At 37.5% G+C, this 27,317-nt stretch overlaps 1 protein-coding gene across 3 annotated transcripts; it reads left to right on the plus strand.

The window, feature by feature from the left end:
• Nucleotides 1-882: 882 nt before the first annotated feature.
• LOC109042606 (cytochrome P450 4g15) lies at nt 883-27,050 on the plus strand. Of its 3 annotated transcripts, none has more exons than XM_019059468.2 (13): nt 883-1,010; nt 9,651-9,862; nt 14,688-14,800; nt 15,605-15,695; nt 16,794-16,976; nt 17,468-17,537; nt 18,892-19,018; nt 19,470-19,698; nt 20,586-20,695; nt 21,508-21,576; nt 23,127-23,295; nt 24,340-24,525; nt 25,432-27,050. In XM_019059468.2, the coding sequence occupies exons 2-13, from the start codon at nt 9,652-9,654 to the stop codon at nt 25,623-25,625; spliced, it is 1,752 nt and encodes a 583-aa protein (XP_018915013.1). In that variant the 5' UTR covers nt 883-1,010; nt 9,651; the 3' UTR covers nt 25,626-27,050. The 3 variants fall into 3 exon arrangements, with proteins under 3 accessions (XP_018915013.1, XP_018915012.1, XP_018915014.1); XM_019059467.2 differs by lacking the exon at nt 883-1,010 and adding an exon at nt 3,926-4,133; XM_019059469.2 differs by lacking the exon at nt 883-1,010 and adding an exon at nt 4,530-4,548.
• Nucleotides 27,051-27,317: the final 267 nt, after the last annotated feature.

The raw sequence follows: 27,317 nt of genomic DNA on the forward strand, positions 1-27,317 counted from the left end.
ATATTGGTTTCTAACCGTAGCCGTTACTTGCCCAAGTTCTGACTCCTCCGACGACTCGACCGACCCTAGTAGAAAAATCTAAATAGACATACCTATGTAGATAAATATTTATCTAATTCTCTCAGAGGAGATGGAAGAGGAGGGGTACAGAAAGTAAGAATACTAAAGTCACCGACTCACCGATTGTGAGTCGCAAGGTCGTTTCATAATTTTAGTGTCTCTGCGGACTATATGGACTCTTTGAAAGGTGCTCCACCTAAAATCTCTTATTATAGATTGAAAGTGACGGGAAGGTAGATGAGACCAGAACCTAATCGTGCACAAACGTGGCCCCGTTAATGGAGTAAAGTTACCCGCCTACCAAACCACTCGAAGAAAAATATTCTGTCGGATCAACAGCAATTCCAATTAATAAATGCAGGACGAGAGTTCTCGTCGAATCAACTGAAAATAATGCATGTTTGCATCACCTTTTTTTTCTTTCTTTTTTTTTTTTAAAAAAAAAAATTCATAACCATTTATTTTAAATTATTAACGGGGAGGAGCGGAACGAGACAGGAATTCCGCCCGGAGGCCTTTTTATACATACTAAGTATAGCATTCCCGTGTATGAAACTTAACTAATAATTAAAAAGTATAGGTGTGGTGAGATCCTCAGTCTCTTGTTATCACTGACTGTTCATTTGGTTAACCTCGGCATCACTTTCTGGTTTGTCTTCGAGGGAGCGTTTGCATCACCTTGCATTTTTCAAACGGTATTTCAGTTATTTCTAAGAGGCGGCTTGTTACTTTAAAGAAATTCCCGGTCTCAACAAGAATTCTCATCTGTGATTTATTAATTGGACAAATTTTCTCGAGGTAATATTTGATTGTTTGTGATCGATGGGTATCTCAGCGTGTCGATTTTTGCCGGCAACTTTTGTAGGCACATGTCTCCAGAGAGTGCCTTAGTCGTCCTCTCATTCAGTCAGTGTAATAAACATTTGAAGTACAAAAAATTCAAAATGCAGGTACAATCCTTAATCTCCCACTTTAACTGCTTTTCTGCACCCCTTCTAAGCATTTCTTTCTCTTTTCCATACCAATGCTTAGTGTACATAATCGAACAGATTCAAGTAATAACAGAATATCTGCTCTTCACGCTGCCTAATTTTTTTTATGCTTTATTTATGTTTCTTTTTTTTATGTAAAAATAACTAAACAGCATACTGCCTTTAAAATTCCCATGAATTTTCTCTACATTTTAAAGAACTTATTCACTGAGTTTCAAAGAAGAATTATGTCTCGTTTTTTCTTGAAATAATGGATCAGTAAAAATACGCTTTAGGCTGAGTGTAATGTGGTTAGGTTAGACTGGTTAAATTATTGGAATCATGATATTTTGGATTTTTACAAAGTTACGAGACATTTGATGAACTCTAAATCCGGGAGAGGCACGAATTTCCGTCATTAATGATGCATGTTTGTGATTTAACTGCAATATAATTTACATCAAAACACAAATTTATTATTTGTTCCTTGAGCCCTGACAATCATACATACTTACTTTCTCAGTGCACTTTAACATTTGTTCAATATAAATCGAGAACATTTGTGAACAGGGGAGGATCCAAAAGTAACTGGACGACCTTCGATCTGGCGCCGGTTTTGTCGCTTTTGACTTCTCCTTTTGAGGGTGTCTCAATAAACTCTCGATGTGCCTTACGCCGAATCGCAATTCATAAAACCCACCCAAAAGCAGTTTTGCTGAGTGCAAACGCGTCGATTTGCTGGTGCATTTCATCGTTCGGCACATTACATAACGCGTTAGGCTTTTTGCATGAATGGCACCCAAGAAAACTGTTTTTTACGCAATAAAATCTTATCTGCATGATTCAAGACATCGCGTGGTCATTTTAATGTGGGAGAAAATATCGAAGTTTTTAGCCCTCTAAGTTTGCTAATCTTGCTAATTTGAGTGATAAAAGAATACCTACTGATATAGAGTGGAATTTCAAAATAGACGCAACATTTCAGAAAAGAAGCTCAGAAAGGCGAAGTAAATCATTTAAAGTGAAGACGTGTGGTCGTTAAACGTGACATAAAAATTATGCAATAAAAATGAAACATAAAATTTATTGTTTAAAAACACAATTTGCCGTCAAAATGATGTTCAAACAAAAAATATATCTGGAAGAAGGAAAAGAGACATAATATAATTATCAGTTTGCCGAAGTTGGCAGTTAAAATATGAATGATTCACTCAAATTATAGATTAAAAGAAAAGTAATCCCTTGCTGAATTGAAATCACATTAATTAAGGGGCGGAGGACAAGGTGTGAAAGTGCAGTTTTTGCCATTTCGAGAAATACGTGTTCGAAGTTCCGGAATTACGAGGATCCTCATGGCGGAAAGAAAGTTCAAATTGACTTTTTGATACTTAAAAATTGAAAGTTGGGAGCGAATTTTTCATAGAATATGCATTAAGGCTAGTTTTACATGAAATCATTAATATCTCAATTTTTTCAAAAACTGCACTAATGCGCTTGGTTCTCCAAGCTCGTTAGTTGAAAGGCATTTCCTTCAAAAGCTGCTGATGCAATTAAAAGCTTACAGCCCTTTTTAGTCAGAGCTTAAGGAGCTATATGTAAATGTGTGTTTCTCGAATGGATAATTATCTGTAGTCCCCGGTATGTTTTTTGTATATGCGACTAAATTGAAGGCAAACTTCAAATTAACAATATATTCCAGTTGGTTGACACCATCATCGTCCAGTTCTATCAAAGCTCATGGAGCGATGTAAATGGACTAAATTTTCCAATTAGGAGCTGCAATTTCTGGCTTAGTTGGTTTTTCTAGGTACATAAGTGTTTTTACGGTTGTAGTTACTAATTGCAAAATTAAGTCTTTTATTTTGCGAAAAGAAATATTCGTGCTCCCCGGTATATTCGTTGTCTATACAGCGAAATTGAAGGCGAATTTCTGAAGGACTATTACGAATAGGTCACTCTTGCATGGTGCGAGATATGTATGTCTTTGAGCGAGATAAATGCAAGTTTTTTGAGTAGGTAACTATTCGCGCTCTGAGGGAGATCTGTTGCCCATGCAATAGAATTGAAGGCGAAATTTACATAATAAGAACATTACGTGACAACATCGTTCATCGATTTAATCAAAGTGTATTGAGCAACATGATGATACGGTTTTTGAACCTATTAGCACTCATGGGTATAATTGAGGACGCGCCGCACGAATTGCTGAATTGCAAAAACGTTGAAAAGTTGCAGGTGCAACGAACTTATCACTACTTTCGATTGCATGGTTACATTATGGATCAACAAAGATCATAATTCCTTTCAAAACTGTACAGTAGTCAAAATAATCAGTGAGATATTCAAGAGCAGCTCCATAATTAATACCTTCAAGAAATGGCGCTCTGTCTCCTGGAATTAGGTTAGGACGCCTTTGAAAATTATACGCGCCTAAGCCTAACTATTTTGGGAGGGAAATCTGGGGCTGTCTCATAGAAAGGTCGAGAGTCTAGGCACCTTGAATCATGGCTTATGTAATTTGGGGTCCTTGAAATCTTCCAGCGATGGCATTTGAAAACGTGAGGCGTGACCTTGAAATTTGGACTAATTTTAAGAGAAAGGGAGAGTGATCGGTGGGTTCATAGACGGTGCCCCATTTCGAATGAACTTATTTATGCGAAAAGGAACTATGTACACACGAATCAAATCAAAAGGAAACTATGTGCATAGGCTTTTCGCACCTCGTAGTTCCTTTTAGAGCTCATTCATTTTCACATTCTTCCTTTTAGCGCATGAATGTTTTTCGCGAGGATCCGTGCCGAAAAAGAAAAGTGGAAATTGGGGCGCATGCAGAACGATGAAACGTCGATAATGATATGCAACCAACCTAGATTCTGACCATGAACCGTTTTTTAAAACGTAATGTAAATTCTAAATGAGTTCATCTTGAAGTGAGTCAGCCCATGCGTAGCGCCGGTAGTTGCTTACGCTCAGCGGGCCTTTAATGAATACTCGATCTAAACGCAATTTGACCGGACTTAAGTTTTTAGTGCCGCATCATTTCATTCAAAACGCTCGCTTTATGGTGTCCCATCGTTGAACGGAAAAAACTCCCTTAATCACGTACGTCTATTGATACTTTGCATGTTCTGCATGCTTATTTATTTATTTATTTTTTTTTTAATCTAGTGCAAAATTACCCCAATTCCTAAGTCTCATTCTTAAACTCGGTTTTTGCTCGTGATATAAGTATTACTGATTCTTCGTTTTACTTCAATTTTTCGATTTTATTGCTGTATATCGTCTACGCGTTTTACAATAAATCTGTCCATTAATTGGTGTTGTGAATATTTAGCTGACCAGTGGCAGAGGTGTCTCTTTCATGCAACGCAAACGACAAGATTGCATTTAATCCTATTGAAGTGCATTAAGTGCTTCTCATTCCTAGCGAAACAAGAGCCAAAACAGGTTTCTTGAAGTATATATATTATTCGGGGATTCCAACCTCTGGACTAACAAGAGTCATCTCCATAGCTCCGTGCGTTTTTCTTCATTCAAGCATTATTAAAGCTAAGAAAAATCCAATTTAACCTGCAAATCAGGCATACTTGCACCTTTAATTATAGCCTGAGTTTTTACAAAATTGGACAAGCAAGACGCTGAGGCAGCTAGCTTTTTCAAGCCACCGCCGACGGACGCTGCGACGGTGCATTTCCCGCCACCTCCACGCGCACACAAACTTGTATAAAAAAAAGTTTCAAAACCTAAAAGACCTCGCGCGTGAAAGATTACGTTCATTAGCAGGGTAAACATACATTCCAGCGAAATCTGGAAACTCTGCTACCATTGTCAGACACTTTTTTGCATGTAGCCGAGACACCGGTTTCAGAATTCTTGCGACGTAAGACCCTTGATTGATTCCTGGACCGATTCATTAAGACGTTCTATTCGCCCTTCTTCATCATCTCGCCGAATTGCTTTCTTCGGCTTCTGGAGCTACATCAATTTTCAAACGAAACAAAATTTTAAGGGAAAAAAATTTCTGCGGGCGATATGATCAACAAAATAGGCGGGAATGCAAACCTGCGTCTCTGTAAATTAGTCCAGAACGTGATCATGGGTTTTATGACGCAAAAACTCTGAAGCTCGTCTCTCGACCACGTAAAAAGTGTCTATCATTGGCCTGAGAAAAAAAAATCAGACGGAAAAAATTCATTTTTTCTTACTCATGAACGTAATTGTTCATGTGCGGAGTCAAATTTATTTCAAGCTTTTTTCATCAGTCATCGTCTTTCATCGCATGAAGGAAGCGGGAAACGCATCGGCGCGACGCACGGTGGATCGAGTTAATGTCAGAGGTTGGACAAAATTTGGGAATTTAAAAGTTTATAACTCCTGTTATACAAAACTTTGAGGTTCTACAAATGGTTCCATTGGTTTCCTGGTGAAATTTCTTTCTAGAGGCACCCCTTAAAATTTAAAATGTGACAGAATATACACCAAAATTTGCAGTTTTAGTGAGAAATTTCATGTCCGACCTCTCTGATTGACTCGATCCATTGTGCGACGCTGCGGCGCAAAGCAGGGGAATCGACCTCAGGGGAATTGACCTGCTGAACGCCCCGTTAGTTCGATTAAAAAAATAAATGATGAAAACACTGAGCTGAAATTAGAGCTGAAAGTATTTTAAATTAGAATTGTTATTCAGATTTTTTTTTTATTTTTAAAAGTTTACGCGCGAGAACAAAACACACGCGCATCTTCGGATGACCCTCGAGCTTACATGATTTTTTTTCTTTGCCACTTTTGAAGTCCGCCCACTCTCTTGCAAAGGTTGAAAATTAAAAGTTAGATATTAAATTAACAAAACCTACCTGAAAACATTGTAAGTTCACAATAGCTTATGACGGTTGAAATATATACAAAATCCTCCTGAACATTAACGTTACCTTTACCGTAATGAGAGATGAAAATGTACTCAAATATTTACCTCAAGCGTTATATAGTGAAACTAGGATTGGCTTTTTTTGATCAAATATTTTGTCCAAACGTATGTATACGTCATTTTTACCTTCAGACAAATACTGACCAAACTGCAACCAACTACAATGGAGATGTTGCATGTGTGAGGGATTTGCGATTTGACTGTTGATTCTTATGTGAAAGTTCGCGGAAAACACGATGGTGCCACTGGTTTTCTCTGAAATCAACTCTCAAGCTCAGAAAAAGCTCTCAAGTTGAGGCCAAAATGGAGGGTATATCCCACGCTATCCTGAGAGTCCACATCTACATCAAGACAAACTCTCCATGCAAAGATAGGGAGCAAATACATTGACAGGGCTGCCCATTTTATTTGAGGACTCTAAAACTGAAAACACAGCATCACTTCTAATGTATTTGCTCCCTATCTTTGCATGGAGAGTTCGTCTTGATGTGGAGGTGGACTCTCAGGATAGCGTGGGATATACCCTCCATTTTTGCTTCAACCTGAGAGCTTTTTTTGAGCTTGAGAGTTGATTTCAGAGAAAACCAGTGGCACCATCCACTGGAAAAAAAAGAATCTTAAATTTGCCTCCAAGAAGTATTTCTCTCAAATCAAGAATTTTTCTGGTTAATATATAAGCTACTTTTTGGCTTAACCCAAGCATTGTTTTGCTTGTATCAAGAAAAAGTCAGCTTAAAGCAAGAAAAAAAAATTTCTTGGCGGCAAATTCAAGAATCGTCATGCTTGATCCAAGGTATTTTTTTTTTTTTCGGTGTCGTGTTTTTCGCGAACTTTTACATAAGAATCAATGGTCAAATCGCAAATTCCTCACATATCGACGGTGAAACTACCAAACCACGTATCTCGGTTTGCGACGTCGCAGACTTCCTGTTATACTTTATTTTTTAAATGAAAAACTACTTAACGTCCAGTCTTGAAAATTTCTGTGATTTTTCCTCTTCGTGCGGAGAAAATTCTGTGAAAATTTTAAGAAATGATATTGATTTTGTCTACTTCAAAAAAATAAAATGCGACCGTAGATTTTTAAACACCTCAAACGAGATACGTGGTTTGGTAGTTTCACCGTCGATATGCAACATCTCCATACCTGAACCCTGAGTCTTGTTTGATGAGAAATGATGACCATTGACACCTCTAATGTATTTGACTGAAAAAGTAGCAGGAAGGTTTGAATTAACGAAGCCTACGGAAAAAACTCAGTTGATTCGACGATTTATTGACCATGCGCGAGTAATAGCAACCATTCATTCCAGCAAAAATTGAACTATCTACAACTTATTAGTGAAGAAGGGCCTAATAACAACTAAGTACAAAATACATGATTGGGAACATTTTTAAAGCGAATAAAAGTTAATGAGAAATAATTTAGTTGGTACTTGTGATGTTTTAGCATAGTACCAGTACGTACTTATTACGTTCGCCCATAATGATACGGATGGATATACGTGTAGATAAACTAGGGAGTGCGCCTTCTGGCCGCTACGCGGTCCAACTCCAGAGGGCGCGTGAAGTCCCGTGAGCGGGCTCATTTGAAGGCCTAAGTCCTATCGATGGTCGCAAAAATCATGACATTCGGGAAGGTAGATCTTTTGAAACAACTGTGGTAAAAAATGGTAGAATTCACTACACAAACACACATTTTAAAAAAATCTTGGTCATAATTCCAAAATCTGAATAGAATGGGCTCATCTTGGGACTATCACTTGTCGACAGCCGCCAAAATCAGGATAATCGGCCGAATGGAACAATAGAACAAATAGTGACATAGAATGAAGATTTAGGGGACCAGAGAGCTTGAGCTTACAGTAATCTTGACAACAAACTTATTTCAAAGGAAAGTGCGCGTAAAATTAGGGCACGGTGTTGCTTTCAACAGTTGTGAATTACACGTCGTATTAATTAAAAAAAAATTTGGAAACATTACGTTATGATAAATTTGCAATTCCTTCATTGTTGCCGTTTCGTTATTGCAACGTAATTTAAAATAAAAAATTGTGTAAGAAAAACATGCAGCCCTTACTTAATAATATGGCATAAATTAGTTGGTTCGTTATTTTATTAGAGACATCCAGCAACTTAGGATATAATGTCTTTAAAAATGGAGCATAAAACACACATGTATAAAAACAGAAGTGAAACCGCTTCCAGCCAGTGAAACGTCCTGCAACCTGTCGCATTTTTTCCTCTTTTTTTTCTTTTTTCAATGAAGGAAGTTTTACGGCGGACGTAAAGGTGGCAATTTTACTGAATGAATGCTTGAATTAAGAGGATTCATAAAATCTTTTTTTCTTTTCTTTTTTAAAGCGTCATTTATTTCAATAGTCTTTTATTCACTTACTCGGTTGAATAATTATCGTTCAGTGGTTGACCGAGTCGGGAATATTTTGAAGAGTTGGTGTTTATTGGAAGAGGAAGCATAGGCATTTTGTATAATTGTATAATCATAAATACTACGCTACTTCCTCTTTACTATACTTACATAGAGTTTACCTGCAGACTTAAACATCACACAACGAAAAATCTGCCCAGTTTTTAATTAATAAATTTACATCAGCATGTCAGTGTCTACCTAAACTTTTATACTTCTTTCTGAGATTAAGATGACTGCAATGCGCGAATTTAGGAACTTTGCAATAAACCAATTCTATTATTTTCCAATTAATGCAGACCGCACTTAAAAAGTATTCACACGGAAAAGAGTTATGAATTAAGGCACGTTTCTACATGAGCTTTTATCAGTATTTTAGGCAGAATTGTTTTAAGGGAGGAGGGGGATCAATCAATGACTAAAAGTCTCTTGTGAGATACAAAAGGTAAACAATGCTTGAAAATAATGAAAACGACTTGATCGAGGGGAGAGGCAGAAATTCTAACATTCAGCAACCTTCCCCCCCCGTCCCGGACAGTCTCTTGTCTCAACCCTTAAGACCGATAAGGGTTTTTAGGGTTCTATTACAAAACTTCATGTATTTGTTAGATTGCTATTCCCATCAATACAATATTCTGGATCAGCTCTAAGAAATTTCAATGTGGTAACGCATCATCCGTATATCCGAAAAATCCAAGGTGGTTCTTCCACAATGCGTTACTGATATATCTGCAAAATCCAAAGGATCGTGAAAAGTTCCCTCTAAACTTTAGAAGCTGCTCCATTTTAAACAGCAAGATCAATCTAGCACCGTAGCTAGTAGATGCATCAAGTAGATTACCTGATAACAAGTTTACTTAAGAGCCATGCTTCTGACTGCACTGTTAAAAGTCGAAGCGTGAAATTAGGTGATTGAGTCTGCATAGCGCCCAAAAACCCCGAATGATCTGAATGCGAGGTGAAGTCAGCATCATAACGTATGACTCTCCGCAAAAATAGTAGATTCCGCTCCGTAATGGAGTAAGTCACTCCGTGTGGAGAATAGGTTTTGCTCCAGTCCTTATTCTTGCAACTCGGGGTTTTTGGGCGCTATAAGGCCTCCGGCACAGAATTTCACTCCGAACATTTATGCAATGTGACACTTGCAAGTTGAAAATCGTCTTATCCTACGGGATTTTAAAAACTTAATATAACTTTATATTTTAAAACGTAATATATTAAACTTATAAAACTTAAACTTATATTATTCTTTGTTGTGTGCTTTCAGAATGGCGACCGTTGTGGAGCCTATTTTGAGCCCGTCGTCGCTTCTATCGGTAACGAATGCGTTTTTCTACCTACTGGTCCCCACGGTCGTCCTATATTATGTTTACTACAGGATGGGCCGAAAACGGCTCTACGAGCTGGCGGCTAAAATACCTGGGCCCGATGGATACCCACTTCTCGGCAACGCCCATGAGTTTGTAGGCAGCTCTAACAGTGAGTTTTGTTTTTCTTCCTCTTTTCAGCACGGCGCTCGCACTGCTTAAGTGGAATGCACTCAGCAGGAGGGATTCGAGCTTCTAGAAAGTTCAGCTTCTTATACAGTGCGATTCAAAAGTCCCGAATCAACCCGATAACTTGCTAATTGAGCTATCGATTTGAGGTCAAAAGCAACTACTCTTTGGCCACACCAAATTATGGGGGACCCATAGACGGATTCAGGGGGTCGTAGAGGGCGTACGCTCCCCCCCCCCCCTTTCGCCCGAAAAATAGGAAGAAGAAAAAGGGAAGAAAAGAGGAAGGAACGGAGGATATAAGAAGTAAAGATGCCTATAATCGCTCCATATGAGGACTTACCCGTAACAATAGTGGATGTGAAAAATTACCTTTTCGAAACACATTCAAAAAACTGTTTCGGCATCGAGAAAATTTTGAGAAAATACTTGAGATGTGATCTTCGAGATCTGTACATTATGCCAGAGCCGAACATATTGAATTTTTTTGTGAACAAAACAGTTTTTTAAGCGTGTTTCTAAAAGGTAATTTTTCACATCCACCATTGTTACATATAAGGCTTCATATATGTATCTTATAAGATGGGTTGCAGTCTGAAATTAGAGATTAAGGTCATATCCCCGGCCATTGCAAAATGTCTTGAGTTCATTAAGAAAGTTCCCTTTGGCGTGGAAACACCCTCAAACTTTCAAATTGATAGCTAGATTGGAGCGAAAAAGTTAACGGGATGCTGCGGGACTTCGGAATCATACAGTAGTTGGTCGGCAGAATGCCTCACCTGTGCCGTTCTTATTATACGTAACGCTAAATTTCAGATTTTTGGACCCCCTTCCTTTCACCCTCAACACTTTTTTGACGTAGATCCATATCCTTTAACACGTAATTAAAAAATGCCGAAACGCTCGTTTCAACGCCCCTCTCGCCCCCATAGAGCGTTATGTATTTTATGAACGACCCCTGGCAATATGTGTTCACTTTCCGGTTGAATCTTAGTGAATAATGTAGCAAAATGTAGTTCCCAGGAAACGACCAAGTTTGCCTGGTAGAGAGGATATTTTAATTTATTGTAATGGTGCATTTCTCTGAAAATCACCGATGTCGCGATAAAATCGATAATAGGCCAATTCAACATCGGCACCATAAAGGACGCTGAGACGAATCTACCTCAAAAGAGAAAAACAAGGAAAGCTTCCTCAGTTAGTGTCAGATTCGACGAATACACAAGAAAACTCCTAGATGCAACTATTCGGGCCTCATGGATGTCGGTGTTGCATACGCACGAAAGTGAAGGCGTTTTGACTGTGTCCAAGAGTTCAGACACTCACCAATGCACCCGAATCGAAAAAGTCGAAAGTCGAAAGTGCATCGAAAAAGTGCGCTAAAACACGGTGATTATATCATGAGTATCTTTTTTGAAAATTTGGACCCTGTAAAATGTTTTAGTCGGCATGAAGTTACCACTTGGCAAACAGTGGTTGACGGTAATAGTCAATATTCATACGTTAATGCGCCTTCAATTACATTGGATACCGTGCAATACTTTCGTGGTGGAATAGTTGCATTGGCCCCTACAAACCCAACAGGGATACTTCACTCATTGCGCAATGAGTGAAGTATCCCTGTTGGGTTTGTAGGGGCCAATGCAACTATTCCACCACGAAAGTATTGCACGGTATCCAATGTAATTGAAGGCGCATTAACGTATGAATATTGACTATTACCGTCAACCACTGTTTGCCAAGTGGTAACTTCATGCCGACTAAAACATTTTACAGGGTCCAAATTTTCAAAAAAGATACTCATGATATAATCACCGTGTTTTAGCGCACTTTTTCGATGGCTCCTGAGTTTTTTTTTAGGTCTAGAGCGATGATATTGAAATGAGTCGAAATTCACGATTTTGCTCAGAAAAATGGCAACGTCGCAGCGTGTCAAAATTATCAGAAGGGGAGCATTAGGAGCATCTAAGCTAACAATTTTACACTCTGATTACAATTTAGGCATCTGTAAAGTTAATTTATCGAGAGGGAAAAATCATCAAAAAGTCAAAAATTCCCTATTTTCATGCGTGAAAAGGGCAACCGCGCGTCGAGTCAAAAGCATGGAGGGGGACCAAAACTTCACTAGGGTGTTGCCAATGAACTAATTTTGCCCTCTGTTTAATTTGCAGACCCCTCCGACTTTATTTTTTGGGAGCGAAAAATTACTGAAAATCAATAAAAATTCGCTATTTTCGCGGGGATAAATGGCAACGGCGCGTCGGGTTAATTTCGTCCGATTGACCCCAAATTTCATTTTCCGAGTTTTTGAACATGCTGTAACCGATGTAGGGGGTTACGGCTATACATTTCCGAAATTCAATTTTTGTGGGCCACCCTAATGAATATGAAATTTTGAACTAAAACTGCAAATTTTGATGTCAATTTCTTTCATATTATAAATTGTATGGAATGCCTCTTGAAGGAAATATTACGAGAAAATCAGTGAAACCTTTTTTAAAAAGTTCCGTATTAGCATCGATATGAGCTTTTAATGTTTTCACAGTCTCTTTGACTCCTCCTTTTGACTCGCTTCACTAAACGCCGCTGGTAAAGCGGTGAATGTCTGAAGGCAAAATGCCTTCACTTGCGTGGGTATGCACCACGGACATCTATGGAGCCTTAATAGTTGCATCCAGGAGTTAGAATGAAATCGATATGGTGTTTGTCGCATTTGACACTAGCTAAAGAGGGCTTTGCTTGTTTCTCTCATGTGTCATTTTAAATTTAGCGTTTAATATCATGCCGATGAAGTTAACTACACTGATTCTGAGCACGACATTGTCAAATTTTCCGGGGAATGTATTTTTTAAATATATGTACAATGTTGCCGGCCCTCGGAATCGCAAAAAATTAGGTATTTAAGCATCATATTTAGAGTTTCCTTCGACCTACTTATGTAAGTTGTCCTTCGTTTGTATTTTTTTTTTTTTTTATTTTTCCTCTTTTAGGGATACTAATTTTGACGTCTAAGTGTGAAAAATGCAAATAGCAATCCTGATGAATCGCACAGAATTTGTACTAAAAACGATGACCATTCGTTTTTCGGCAAAATGTAATGCGACAGGACATTTGTAACATTGAAAGTCACCCTGGTAAAAATTGGCGATAGGAGTTGCGTTTCAAAATACCATAGGAGTTCATATAGCGAACTGAAGAAGGCGATAGAAAATCATATAGGTGGCTAAAGAAAGTGGAAAAAATCATACGGCCGGGCTACACGAAGCGATAAAAAAGTATACAGCCGGGCTATAGTTCCTATCGCCGGGCTTTATTCTTTATCGCCTGGCTGTTGCTTTTTTGCCATCGGCTATTAATGGCTATAAGAAATTGTGTAGAAATCCGTGTGCTTTGTAAATCCTTAAGTTTGTACAGAATCACCTTAATATTAACTAAACGCACATTATTTTTTTCATCAATTAAAATGAGAATAATCCATACAGAGTGTGCCAACATTTCAAAGTCATGAGTTGAAAAACGCTGACTCCACGAGATTAAATAATAGAGCCTAACACAAAACGGAGCGGCGGCGCACTGGCGCCTACAAACCTAACAGGGATACTTCACGCATTGCGCAATGCGTGAAGTATCCCTGTTAGGTTTGTAGGCGCCAATGCGTGTTTTGCGCTGGCTGCCCGCCCGCCGCGCCGCGCCGCAGCGTACAACGGCGCTTGAAGCAACTATTTCACGCCAGAGGTATTGCAGAGTATCATACGAAATTGCAGGCGCTCCAACATGTTAGGAATGGCAGGCATCCTTCAAAAGTACGGAGCTTTCCTCGTAAAATAAATCAAGATTCTACTGCCCAAAAAGAGAGCGGTAGTCCAAAAACTCACTAAGTCCTAGCATCTGTAATTAGTAACGTTTAGCATACACTTCATCGCCAGACTGTTGCTTAGTCGCCATCAGCTATAAAAGGCTATAAGAAATTGTGTTGTCGGCTATAAAAGCAATTGGAAATCTTACAGCCGGCTGTAGGTCTATGGTATTTTGGAACACAGATTCTACTGCCAATTTTTACCAGAGCACCGGCGTGGTTCTGCATTCACGTGTCTCGGTTTGCGACGTTGCAGACTTCCTGTCATATTTTGTTTTTTAAATGGAAAACTACCCAACGGCAATTCTTTAAAACTGTCGTGATTTTTCTCCTGTGTGCGGGAAAATTCTGCAAAGGAATTTTCTGCAAGGAATGATGTCAATTTTTTCCTTTTAAAAATAAGATGGGATCGGAGATTTTCAAACACTGCAAACGAAATACTATACGTGGTTGCGGACTTATACTGTCAACGTATATACGTGTATTCTTGCGTCGGATCGGGTGGAACGTTTGAATCCGTATTCTCGTATATCGACGGTGAAACTACCAAACCACGTATCTCGGTTTGCGACGTCGCAGACTTCCTGTCATACTTTATTTTTTAAATGAAAAACTACTTAACATCCAGTCTTGAAAAATTCTGTGATTTTCCCTCTTTGTGCGGAGAAAATTCCGTGAAAATTTCAAGGAATGATATTTATTTGGTCTACTTCAAAAAAATAAAATGTGAGCGTAGATTTTTAAACACCGCAAACGAGATACGTGGTTTGGTAGTTTCACCGTCGATATAGCGAAGAGAGCCGAAAGTGCGAACATCAAGTTTTGAGGAAATGGACTCAGTAGCTGTGGAACGGGAAATTTTATTGAAAGAAGCCTGTATTGCTGTATTGTTTCCCTTTTTTTCAAGATACAGTATGAAATATTTTAAGAGGGCTTATTTTGTCTCTTTCAGCGATATTTGAGAAAATGTACGAAAGGAGCTTCGAGTTTACTCCATCGTCTCCTGTCAAAGTCTGGATTGGTCCTCGGCTTTTGGTATTTCTAACAGACCCGCGAGACATTGAGGTAGGTTCACTTAAGTTTTCCAAAGTTTCTTTCACATTTTACTTAGGGTGATTCGATAACCGCCATATTTTGTATCAGAACGACATGGGATGCAAGGCATCGATTAGCTCCATGTTTTCTACCTGCACTCGAATGAGATATTTTTCCTCCAAAAGAACCCGACCTTTATTATGCTGAATTTGTTCGTCTTTGGTAAGTGAATTCTTAAGTCTCGAAATGTAATCTCAAAATTCGATAAAAATGCGACAAGTAGCTAGAAGTATGGAACTAAATAATATGTATCGCATGTCGTTCTAACACAAAAAATGGCGGTCATTGAATCACCTTACATTTTAAATTTATTATCATCTACTGTAGAGGACATTTCCAGGAAATAATCATAATCAACGTTAGATTAACTTAGAGTCCAACAAGTCGAGGGGGGAGGGGGAATACCACAAAAAATACATTTTTACATATAATTTGGAGAAAACTATTATTTTTCTCTTTGGAAACACATCCCATTTCTTGAGTCATATTTTGATACTTTGTATCTTTTTACTAAAGGGATGGCTTCAAGAATAAGTATCATTATTCATATTACTATAGTTAGTGATAAAAACCATCAATATGATCATTAAATTCTGTAAAAGATCTCCTTTTGGCTGGGGATGCAATGGGTGGGATTGAAAAACTATTATATCCTTTTCAAGTTAGGATCATTTCTCAATATACCCATGTCCTTCCCCCTCCCTTAACCTCTTCAAGGGGAGATTATTTTTTAATTCACTCTTACTCAATTTATTTACTCAATTACTTTTTCAGATAATTTTGAGCAGTAATGTTTACATTGACAAAGCTCCTGAATATAGGTTCTTCGAGCCTTGGCTAGGTAACGGTCTACTTATCAGCACAGGTGAGTGTAAAAAAAACTTCGTGAAGTAGAATATTTGTATTTTAGCATAGCATTCAGGAGCCAGAAGAACTATGAGACAGACTTTCGATAGCATTTTTTGGGTCAGGTCGGGGATAATTTCGGCTCAGACGGCGATTTTTGTGCCAGGCTAGTCCCTGCCAAATAAGTTTACGCACTGTTAAACTGCCAGAAGATCATCTGACGTCATTTTTGCATGGATTGTATGTAAGAATTAAGGTGGTGGATCTCCTGTCGCAGTCTGTAAGTCCGGAACTTTAGTTGACGTAGACTCCATGGTGACTACGCTATGCTTAAATATTTAGTGACTGTCATGTCATCTAATTGAGAAGGTAGTGAAGGTATAATTATGGCAAAATAGTTCATCATCGAGGTAGATTCAGGAGACTTGTGCAAAGATTTCTATATGAAATACAAGTATACAGAAATGGAAGTTTAGTATAATTTTTAATACCTAAGATTTCAATATTACCAGATTTCTTTAAAAATCTCAAAGCTCTCTCTCTCACAATTTCAAATACACATGCATGCAAATATCGGTGATGCACCTAATTTTTCACGATTAATAGGAAAGAGATTAAGCTAAGATGATCAAAAAAATTTAGAAAGCTAGAAAAATAAATTTCGTGGAGAATTTTCTAAATGCACAAAGTCACTTCTACAACGTACCCTGGCGTTCTGCGACACCCGATCACCACATGAGCCTATCCTATCTGACATTCTTATTCCCTTTGAAAAACACTTTTCCTTGAGGAATCTATGAATGAGGCTCATCAAATAATCGTATAATTTCTTACTCAAAACTACCTTTTCATTTCAGCTACGGCCGTCTCATAAAAGAGGAAACCGCGGTCTCTATTTTATCATTAAGATTGAAGTTGGTATACATGCATGTTTGTTTCATAGGATTTTTTGAGCCAACTCAAATCCTCCTGTGTGCATTATAAATCTTACACCATTTCTCTGTTACGCCTCAAAAAGAGATCATCTTTAAAATCACAAAACTAGGGCTTAGGTTTGATTTTGAAAGGTGCTTATCGAATATATTCTGCTTACTCCATCCTTTTCTTAACTTTGTAGGTGAAAAATGGCGAGCACACAGGAAACTGATTGCACCAACTTTCCATCTGAATGTATTGAAATCTTTCATTGATCTCTTCAACAAGAACAGTCTGTTGACTGTTGATAAAATGAGGAAAGAAGGCAATAAGGCATTTGACGTCCACCATTACATGAGTGAATGTACCGTAGAAATTTTGTTAGGTAAGTTTAAACTACAGTTGAGCAACAAAGCATTCATTCACCCATAAAAAAATGTTTGTCAAAATTGCATATACCGATGACTAAAATCAGAAAATGCATATCTTCGTTTGGGCAACTCTACGATCATGTATTGTTGAGAGACCTCTCTGCATTATCTGTGATTAAATTGGAGCACGAGTGGACCTTTGCAACCTTGCAATTGCAGATATGCGGATTTTCATCTTTACACAATGATATGCTGACAAATAGTTTTGTAAGAATCGATCATTTCCGAAATTGTGTTCATTTTCTTACTGTAAAGATGTAAAATTGTCCTATTACAAATTTAGATTTCTTCATTTATTCCATTTTTCTGGTAATGCTTTTTAACTATCTTTCCTGTGAGTAAAAATGCAGTTTCTATTATTTGAAAGTTCATAAATGAATTAAGCGTTAGAGTTCCAAATAGCATTTACAAAACTTATGTTGCCATCGTTTCCATCTGTTTGCAGAAACCGCAATGGGTGTTGACAAAAAAACGCAGCAGGCCAGTGGTTTTGAATACGCCGCAGCTGTCATGAAGTAAGTATGATGAGGACTATGTTTTTTCAATTTTTATCATTAAACCTCATTTTTCAAATTAATGGAAAAAATGAAAAGAAATAATGAAATAGTGAATCTCGTCGCAGAAATCTACCGATACTTCAGCATTTTTTAGCTAAAATTATACGTCATTTCTTGTGTAAAATCGCTTAAACATCACGATGAGGTGTGCACTACCCAAATTGAAAAATCATCTGATTTAAAAAACCTCTCGTCCTAGATAGCATTTGCAAAAAACTTAGGATGATATGGACGATTCAGATAACATCGAGCGCTGAACAGAACACAAAATTATCCGGCATTTAGACGTATTTCTGCCAAACGGAACTATGTGCATTGAGACAAGAGCCCTAAGACCCATAAGAATATATGCATAACAGGGCTCACATCATAGAGCACATAGTTCCGTTTGGCAGAAATACGTTCATTTAATGTTATTCGCACGCCCATTTGGCTCTAATCTTTTCATTTACGCTATTATTAAAGCGGACCCGATTGACACACCATTCTAGGCAAATATCGATTGCCAAAAAATTCCATGCTACGTCAAAACCCTTTGCTTTGCTCCTAGAAAATATATTACCACGCCAGTTCATACCACGAATGTCCACGTTATCGCATAGCAAACCCTGTCAAGCATACATAAACATCTCATGGGCGCGGTGTGCTTTGCGATATATCGCTTGATCTGCCATTTAAACCCATGGAAAAGGATCGATAAACAGCGTGTCCGCAACGAACACCTTGATGATCAATTCTTTACCATGGCTTCAAATGGGGATATATCGATAATCGATCATTCACGCCTCGCCACTGAGACATCTGCTCTGTGGCGAATCCCGTTTGATGGAAATATTCACAGGCGTGGTTGGTTGCCTCGGCAAACGTTATGATTATGAACAGTTGATTTTTGTGTGCACATGCCTTAATTTCACCGAAACAGGTTTTTGTGATTCGCTAAAAATGTATCTATTTGTTCTGGAAACTTGGAGCTGATAATTCACGCACCCGCGTTCTTATGTAACATCCTGCCGTTTGATCGCCAAACTATGAAAAGTTGTAATAATTTAAGCATCAGCCATTTACTTCCGTTCCCTCCTCTTGCTGCTGTCCGCGGGGTGATTATTAAAAGCTCAAAGCTACACGATATCGCATTTCGGTATATTGCACGGCTGAGATATAGGGCTATGTCTTTTTTTGCTGTGACATTATGCCTAGTTTTTCAATTATATCGGGCCGCCGGGGGGTAAAGAACGGATTTTTAGACCGTCCTACGACAATTAAATTCATCTCTCTTGGTGATATTAACTGAAATTATGGTTGTTCATTCTAGGATGTGTGATATTCTTCATTTGCGACACACGAAGGTTTGGTTGCGACCAGATTTCCTCTTCAATATGACCAACTATGCTAAGGACCAAGTCAAATTACTTGACTTCATCCACGGATTAACGATCAATGTAAGCTGAACACGTCTATGGTGAAGGATTTATTTAGGCTTGTGTCACATTTTACGAAAAAACCTTAAGGACACAAACTGTGATTTTCAACAGTCATCAAACACGCATGCTTTGGCTGTTACATTACTGCTAAAAATGGCAGAACTGAGTGGTTTTGTGGAAGAAGGGCGTATCCAGCAAAATTTGAAAACAATTTTATTCCTTCCCCGATTGCTCCGGCCCTGCCAGTGTGACTGTGGTCGGATGATATCTAGGAGAGTGGTTGATTTCTCTCAACAGAAATGTAAAAACTTATTGGAGAAAGATCAAGTCTTTTCATGTTTTCTCGAAACTTGAATTTAAGAAGTAACGTCTTTCTTCATATAACACATTTCAAATAGTCTCCCAAAATGTTTGAGTTGCCGGGTGGTAAATATTATCGCTTTAATTTTAAATTAAATTTTGTTTGCAGGTCATGAAGAAAAAGAAGGATGCTTATTTGAAAAACAAACAAGCAACAATAGATAACACAAACGTCTTCAACACGACCGTGTTTGATGATCTCCGGAAGGCGCGGTTTGACAGTGAGAAAAAGACTGAAACGAAACCGAAACAGAAAGAGGTCACGGAGGTTGTCAAAGGTTCCTCATTTGGGCAATCCGCTGGACTGAAAGATGATCTGGACGTGGAAGACGACGTTGGTAGGCAAAATCTCATTCTAACTTTTACAAAGACCTGAACATCATAAATTCCATCAAATAATACACCTTAGCCAAAAAATTGATCAACCTGAAACGAGAGTACAATCTGAAGGTTTGCCTTGAAAGATGCCGCAGCTAATATCTTAATAGTTTCTCCCAAAAATGTGTTGTGCGCAATTTTATAGCAATTTTAATTTAAACCCACACATTGCAACGTTTTAAACCTACGAAATTGAGGTTTAGGAGGAACATTCAATTCTTCGAGAAATTAATGGTGCATGATAGAGATAAATCAAGGTCATTTCCGGATTCAGCAACCAGAAATACTGGAGATGACATGTATCACGTCTTGTCACAATACCTACGCCTAAAAAGGGCTTCAAAGGAAAAATTAATTTTCGAGAAATTGATGGGTGATAAAAAACAGGAAGGCCATTGTCAGCTTCAACAACTAAATTTGAGCGGAAGTAGTCCAATATTTGACTCCTGAGTAAAATAATGTTCTCGTCCTCCGAGATTCGAAACAAACGAACCAGTTTTGCATGGAGGAGGTGGGCGGAGCATGTACCATTTGACCGGAAAAATCTCGTAATTAGACACAGCTGGAAATATGTTTAAGTAAGCGATACATGTTCTCTTATATTTTTTGGCCGCTAAATCTAAAAATTATCTTAATTTGTATCTGTTATGCACCACATTCCTGAAAAATCGGCGGGTTTAGGAAAAAAACCAAAATCATTTTCGGGATTAGCGTTAAAAAGTATAAATTTGAGAGTCAATCATAACATCCCTAGTGTTTTGTAAATGAAATCTCATAACAGAATACAGACCTATATTATAAGGTAGAATAATGCGGTAAATTCTAACACACGAATGAATCGTTTCAGGTGAAAAGAAGCGTCAAGCTTTCTTGGATTTGCTGATTGAGAGCGCAGAAAACGGAGTCGTCTTAACCGATGAGGAGGTCCGAGAACAAGTTGATACCATCATGTTTGAAGTGAGATTTATTTTTTCACTACGGATAATTCTATGCTTCTTCCCATATTGAAACGAGTAGATGAGATAAACCTGCTTATTTCATTTCTAAGAAGACTGAGACCCATCCTCTCGAATATTTAAACAACCGAAGATCAGTGAATAATAAGTGGCTCGTAAAAGAGTCATGCTGAGGAACAAAACAAGCCCACAAGATCGCAGGAAGTATTCTAGCTTACATTTTAGAGGCAAGTTTCTGTTGTCGCAGAGATGAAAGTTTTACATGTGAATAGATTGCGAAAAATACTCATCAAGGATTATATTAATGGTCACGTTACAAGTGTTGTTCTCTGCAATTCGAGCGGCTCAGTACATTTCCCAATATAAACGACAATCAACAATTGGGCTGGCCGCTGGATCTGAATTATTAGGAATAGGGCTCATTTTTTTTAAACGCGGCAATTAAATTTAAATCAGTTTAACTTTATCGAAAATGTATTTAAAAAAATCTCAACCCAAAGTTGTAATTGAAATTTTACAGTACGTTCTCAAAAAGTAAATTCATCAGTTGTCAGTTTGCTCATCTGTAAGTTCCCAAAAAGTTACATGGGTTTTAAGTAGAGGAAAATAAGTCATGCGGCTGAGGTCGAAGTGAAAATTGCATTCTTTTCATCATAAAATATTCATTGGGGATTTTTAAACTAAAAATTCATATATTTGAAATTCCGCGGGGAGAGGATCCCACAGTGAGGTCCGTGGAGGGTCTCTATTTGTCGCTGGTAAAAACTTACCAAATTAGATAAATTCATGACTCTATTTTGATGAACATTTCAGGGTCACGATACGACGGCAGCCGGGAGCAGTTTCTTCCTTTGCGTGATGGGAGTGCGACCAGATATCCAGGCAAGTTTTCAATTCTCTAACCCGATTCTTGAGTGATATTTCCTTATTACTACATCTATTTAAACGAGTACGTGATGCGCCGCTGAATTATAGTCTCTGGGTAACAAATTTAAATGATTGGTCACGGTTTCTGGTTTGATTCAACTAGCGCTCGATATATCGCATTCCAGCTAGACCGCGTAGAAACCTTGACAAATCACCTTAAAAATATTTTTGAATCCGAGGTGCCACTCAATGGCTTTTGATCTTAGGTCATATAAATTTACAAAGATTCAAGTTTAAGAGTAACAAAATTGAGACTTTGCAGGTAAAAATGCTTTCTGATATACTTATACACTATGCATCGAAGTGTCTGTTTTTTAGTCTACCACTTTAATAAGAGAGAACATTCGATGTTCTACTCTAAAATCATCTGGAAAATGTCCCGTCCTTTTAAGTTAAGATGGCCCTCTAGCTGTGGCAAGAAAAAGCAAGGTTCCTCATTTCTCCATAAATGCAACATGGATATCTGTTGAGGAAAAATAGTTGCATCCAGGCGTTATTTTAATGTCACATCACGTGCATTGCCATAAACTGAGGTGGATTGTTCTCTTCCAAACTGCGAAGCAACATATTTTTGACGAACTTCATAATTCGGAAGCACAATTTTTACCCAAGTTTCTATATATTTTCCCCTCCCTTGACCGTAGCAATGATCTCTTTTTATTGATTTTTTATTTTCATTTATTTGTCTATTTTTGTGGAGACAAAGTCACCCAATTTTTAAAGTCCGGGCCTGTAACGCAATTCGTCTTTAAATCAAGACTTCTGCTAGATTTCAATTCGCCGTTTGTGATAAAATGAGGTTCTTTTCCAGACTTCAGCATAGCAGAAACCTCACGAAATTTTGCGGATAAAAGTTTCAGACCCCTTTTTCTCATCAGATTTAGTAGAAAATTGCTATACACCGAGAAAAAAAAAAACACAGTTATTCTTCCGTTACAATGATATTACTGTCACACGGGATTCCACGGTAATAGAACCGTGGGTTTTGATTCTTGTAACGATGAGCACGGTGATTTGTGTTCACCGTATTATTACTGTATGGGCACAGACATACTATTATGAGCATGGTTATGCTACTGTGCTCATCAATAATATTACCAAAATCCACGGTTCCACTACCGTGGAATCCCGTGTGACATTATTACCGTGGTAACCGTCGAATAACCGTGTTTTTTTTTTTTTTTTTTTTTTTTTTTTTTTTTTTTTTTTTTTTTTTTTTTTTTTTTTTTGTCCATGATATTTACAAGGAAGATTAATGCTGTGAGGTAATTACGTTAAACTGTTGTCGTCAGTGGAAACGCCTTCAGTTCCACGCGATACCTCACCGCCCACACCAGGGTTTAAATATTTGCATCATAAAATTGCAGTGCAGAATCCTCCACTTATCGAAGATTCATGGAAAATATTGTATCGGGTTTAGTCGGAAAAACCTTTATGGGAAATATTAGCATTCTTTTATGTCTCACTTACATAACGAACACGTTTTTTTCTGTTATTTTTGCCAGGAGAAAGTAGTGGAGGAGCTGGAACAAATATTTGGTGATTCGGATAGACCGTGCACATTCCAAGATACACTAGAAATGAAATACTTGGAAAGGTGTATCATGGAGACTTTAAGGATGTACCCACCAGTGCCCATCATTGCCAGGGAGCTACAAGAAGAGGTCAAGCTAAGTAAGTTTGACATGAAAAAATAATCATTGCATCCGTTTTAAAAAGACAATCTACCTCTGAAAAAAACGGCTGAGGTTCATTTAGATTCTACCCTCCCTCTTCTTTTTTTTTTCAAAGATATGTTCTCTTAGTTTTGGAAATGTTTGGAAATTTAGAGCACTAAAGGAAATAAAAAAGCAGCGATACAATTTCTCAAGAGAGTGTGGATATGTTGAATTTCATTAATTTGCTAAAATGATCTTTAGCTCTATTCATAATTATGGGACATATCTGAAGTGCTTAGTTTGATGGCTCTATTGCTACAGAAATATAAAAGATAAAAAAAAACCTGGTTTAAAAATGACAAGCAAACAAAAGTGTAATTATTTTTTTGAGAAAATCGGTGAAGAGTTGCAGAGGGTTATTTAGCCTTTTAATTTTGATACAATTTTACAATATTTCCCCCAATAAGATTAATTTCAACTCTTCGAAGAAACCTGACAACTCAGAAAATAATTAAAGGTATTTCAGTGAATAATGACTCGAAAAGGGGGGAAGCTGGTCAAGAAATATGTACTTACGACGGAATGCGCTTTTCGTGGAAATCAAAAATAGTAAAAACGATTACCGTACTTACTGATTTTTTTTTATTGAAGTATTATTATCGTATCCACCAGTTTCAAGGTGCAATAACTAGATAAAAATATGTTTAAAATCAGAGGCTTATTTGGCAGGGCTCGCAATGATTTATTGCCAAACCTAACAAGACACCGCCCACTTAAGGCATACCAAGGTTGACTGATATATTCAACCATTTTAACTGCAACAAAATTGCAATAGCCGCAAAGAATTTGCAGTAAACTACAACTGTATCATCGTGACATATTATCTCTGAAAATAGAATTTACAAATCTATATAAACGCTCTAAAAAAGGGAGAGTTTAAATTCATAGAGTTTTTTGTTTAAAAAAAAAAAAAAAAAAAAAAACGCACTGCTATGACGAGTCTGTTAAATTTTTCTTCTGAATTGGAAACTCCTACTTAAATTCAAATTGAAAATTTCAGAGTCTGCCGATTTAACTGTCCCCGCTAAGTGCACCGTCATCATTGGAACAGTGAAGCTGCATAGAAATCCAAATATCTATCCCAACCCCGAGGTGTTCAACCCCGACAACTTCTTGCCAGAGAAAACTTCCAACAGGCATTACTATGCATTTGTGCCGTTCAGCGCTGGACCCAGAAGTTGTGTCGGTGAGTAAAATAAGAGATTCTTAACGCAATTAGTATGATAAGACTGCAATGAAAGACATTGCGCCTTCATCCATATCGGATATACAACATAAGCAGCCGTCAAGTAGTTCGTCGCTTGGCTGACAAAAGGGCGTAACTACAATTTGAGATGAGTCCGAGCAAGCACTGAGTTATATGGACAACAGGGCTCATCGTCGAGTGTAATTACGCCCTTATGTCAGAAAGGCGACGAGTTATAGTTGTATTCTGGCGCTGTTATCAATGATGTTTTTCAGCCTCTATTAATGGAGAATCCCTCTTTAAGCGCCCAGCTGATAGGGTGCGCTTTTTTATTTCGACTTGCCTGTAGACTTCTGGTTTACTAGTGGCAATGCGTTCGAATGTCGCACCGGCTCAAAAACCAGATGGCGGATAGGGACTTCACAGTTCACATATTTAGAATAGATTTATCTGTTATACCTTTATTTAATGATTCTACATTCAAGGAGCGAAGGATGATTTTTCTATAATTTATTCTTTTTAACGGTAGTTTACTTTTCTCAAAATTGATTGTTGACATTTTGGTGAGGCGAGTTTTTTCACTCAACGTTGCGCATCCTCTTCGGGGAACTAAAAACGCGCCTACGTAGTAAACAGCTGAACACTTTGCTAATACGAACGTATTAGAACTTTCCCTCTTGTTTTATTTTCTAAGAGAAATTGAGCGATTTTATGCATGAGCACTCTCTTTAATTTACCTCTCATCAACATTTATTCCCTGGACAGTTTTTGGATGAAAGTGTCGTGTCTTTCAATGTTGGTGGTGTGTTCTTCGTAAAGTTGATAAGCTTATATTATTACTGAGGCACTTCAAATAATGCATACACGCATCGCCCGAAAGTAATATTAAAATTTATAATATTTCAGGTCGGAAGTACGCTATGCTGAAGCTGAAAATTTTACTTTCTACAATCTTAAGAAACTACAAGGTCACCAGCGACGTGAAAGAAAAAGACTGGAAGCTTCAAGCCGATATCATCCTTAAGAGAACTGACGGTTTCATGATTCGTTTAGAACCCAGGAAAATGAAACCAAAGCCGACAGTTGTAAAGGCTCTTTAAGTTTAAGATCCACCTTTGAATCATATAGGAATGAAAAAATAAAAAATATTTGTGAAAAATTAAAACATTGAGAAAATGATTTTAGAAAAGTCAAACTCCTCATGAAAACTCTTTAAATCATAAATACAAATATGTTCACAGTTGCACGTAAGTATTTTCACAGTTAAGTAAAATTTACCATGATCTTGGCATTCAGGTACTTCTTGTAATTTAACATTGAATTTGGTGTCGTTGATGCCGGGGAATTATAAGATTTTTAGTCCATTTAGAAAAATGTGAAAAACTAACATTATTTAATTTTTACAAAATTATCCACGCAATGTGATATTTTAGACCAGTTGGGGATATTTTTTATGACGTAGATAATATGCACCGCACTTATTTGTGTTTTCACTAAAAGAATTTTGAAAAAAATTAAAAAGAATCAGAAACAATGAAAACAGCAATCTGCCAACTTAGTCGACTTAGGATTGGCAGCAACATTGTTTGTTGATTATTTTTATTTGTAATATAGTGCCCACTCCAGCGCAGAAAACACGCTTATCATCACATATTTTCGGGCTTTTAAAATTGGTCAAAGTCTCGCCAAAAGTCGTGAGCGATAGGTCGGAAGCGTACAGGAGATACAGAGAATGAATGGGCCAGTGGCGTGGCGTACTTTGCGATAGATCGATTGATCTGCCATTTAAACCTATGGAAAAGGATCGATAAACAGGGTGTTTGCAACAAATCCCTTAATAATCGATTCTTTACCATAGCTTCAAATGGGAAAATATCGATTATCATTCACGCCTCGCCACTGGATTAGGCAATTTATAGTTAAGTCGCAAGAAAATCACGTTGAGCTCATCGAAAATGTATAAAATACACTCTAAAACAAAAAATTGGCGTCAACTGCATCGCGCATTTCCAACTTTATCACAATATTTTTTCTTAGTGGCCAACCAGGTTTGCTCAGAAACCAATACTAAAACCAAGCAACCAAACGTTAATACACGAACAATCTCGCTTTTTCCATTATTTCTCACCTGCGTTTTCAACCTTTTTAACGCATGTCTCTCTAAAAGAGTGACTTTCGGATGAAGTATCTAATCACTGGTAAATTTGAAAACGCCCGATGTAAATTGCGCAAACTGAGCGATTTGGAGTATATTTTTGACACGCGTTTTAAGTTGAAAGTTCTGCTGAGCTAGCAAAACATATAGGATAACGCTCTTGCTTTAAACGTACTTGCTGCTGCTTTTATAGATTTAAGAATCACCTGTAAAAATTTAATTTGACTACACGTACATATTAGTTTGTTGTCCTAAATTTTACTTTCATGTATTTATTGTTAAAATGCTTTATCATTGTTAAATATTATTTAATCAACATAAATATGATGTATTTTTTGTTTTCATCATAAATCTACCAATTATTCTTACATACGAAGCTGAATTATTTACCTCATCATTACTTTACGTCCTCTAGAATTGACCCCTGAAATGGAACGAGAGGAAAAAACCCACTGAGGTGCCTTAAATTTTCTATTTTAGTGTTCTTAGGACATAATAAACAGGTGCCAGTAACTTCAGAATTTCAGTATTGTAAAAACATATGATTGAGCACGATTCTGTAATAATTGGCTGTCTTAGAATTTTGTTTATAATTAAAATGCTTCCAAGAAAGCTACAACATATTCTAAGCGAATAT

The sequence above is a fragment of the Bemisia tabaci genome, chromosome 4 (genome assembly GCF_918797505.1).
Source record: "Bemisia tabaci chromosome 4, PGI_BMITA_v3".
Classification (NCBI taxonomy): Eukaryota; Metazoa; Arthropoda; class Insecta; order Hemiptera; family Aleyrodidae; genus Bemisia; species Bemisia tabaci.

Coding starts and splice junctions, on each gene's coding strand:
- LOC109042606 (XM_019059468.2), top strand. CDS start 9,652: ATGGCGACCGTTGTGGAGCCTATTTTGAGCCCGTCGTCGCTTCTATCG. Junction 14,801..15,604: donor CAGACCCGCGAGACATTGAG/GTAGGTTCACTT, acceptor TTACTTTTTCAG/ATAATTTTGAGCAGTAATGT. Junction 17,538..18,891: donor TACGCCGCAGCTGTCATGAA/GTAAGTATGATG, acceptor TGTTCATTCTAG/GATGTGTGATATTCTTCATT.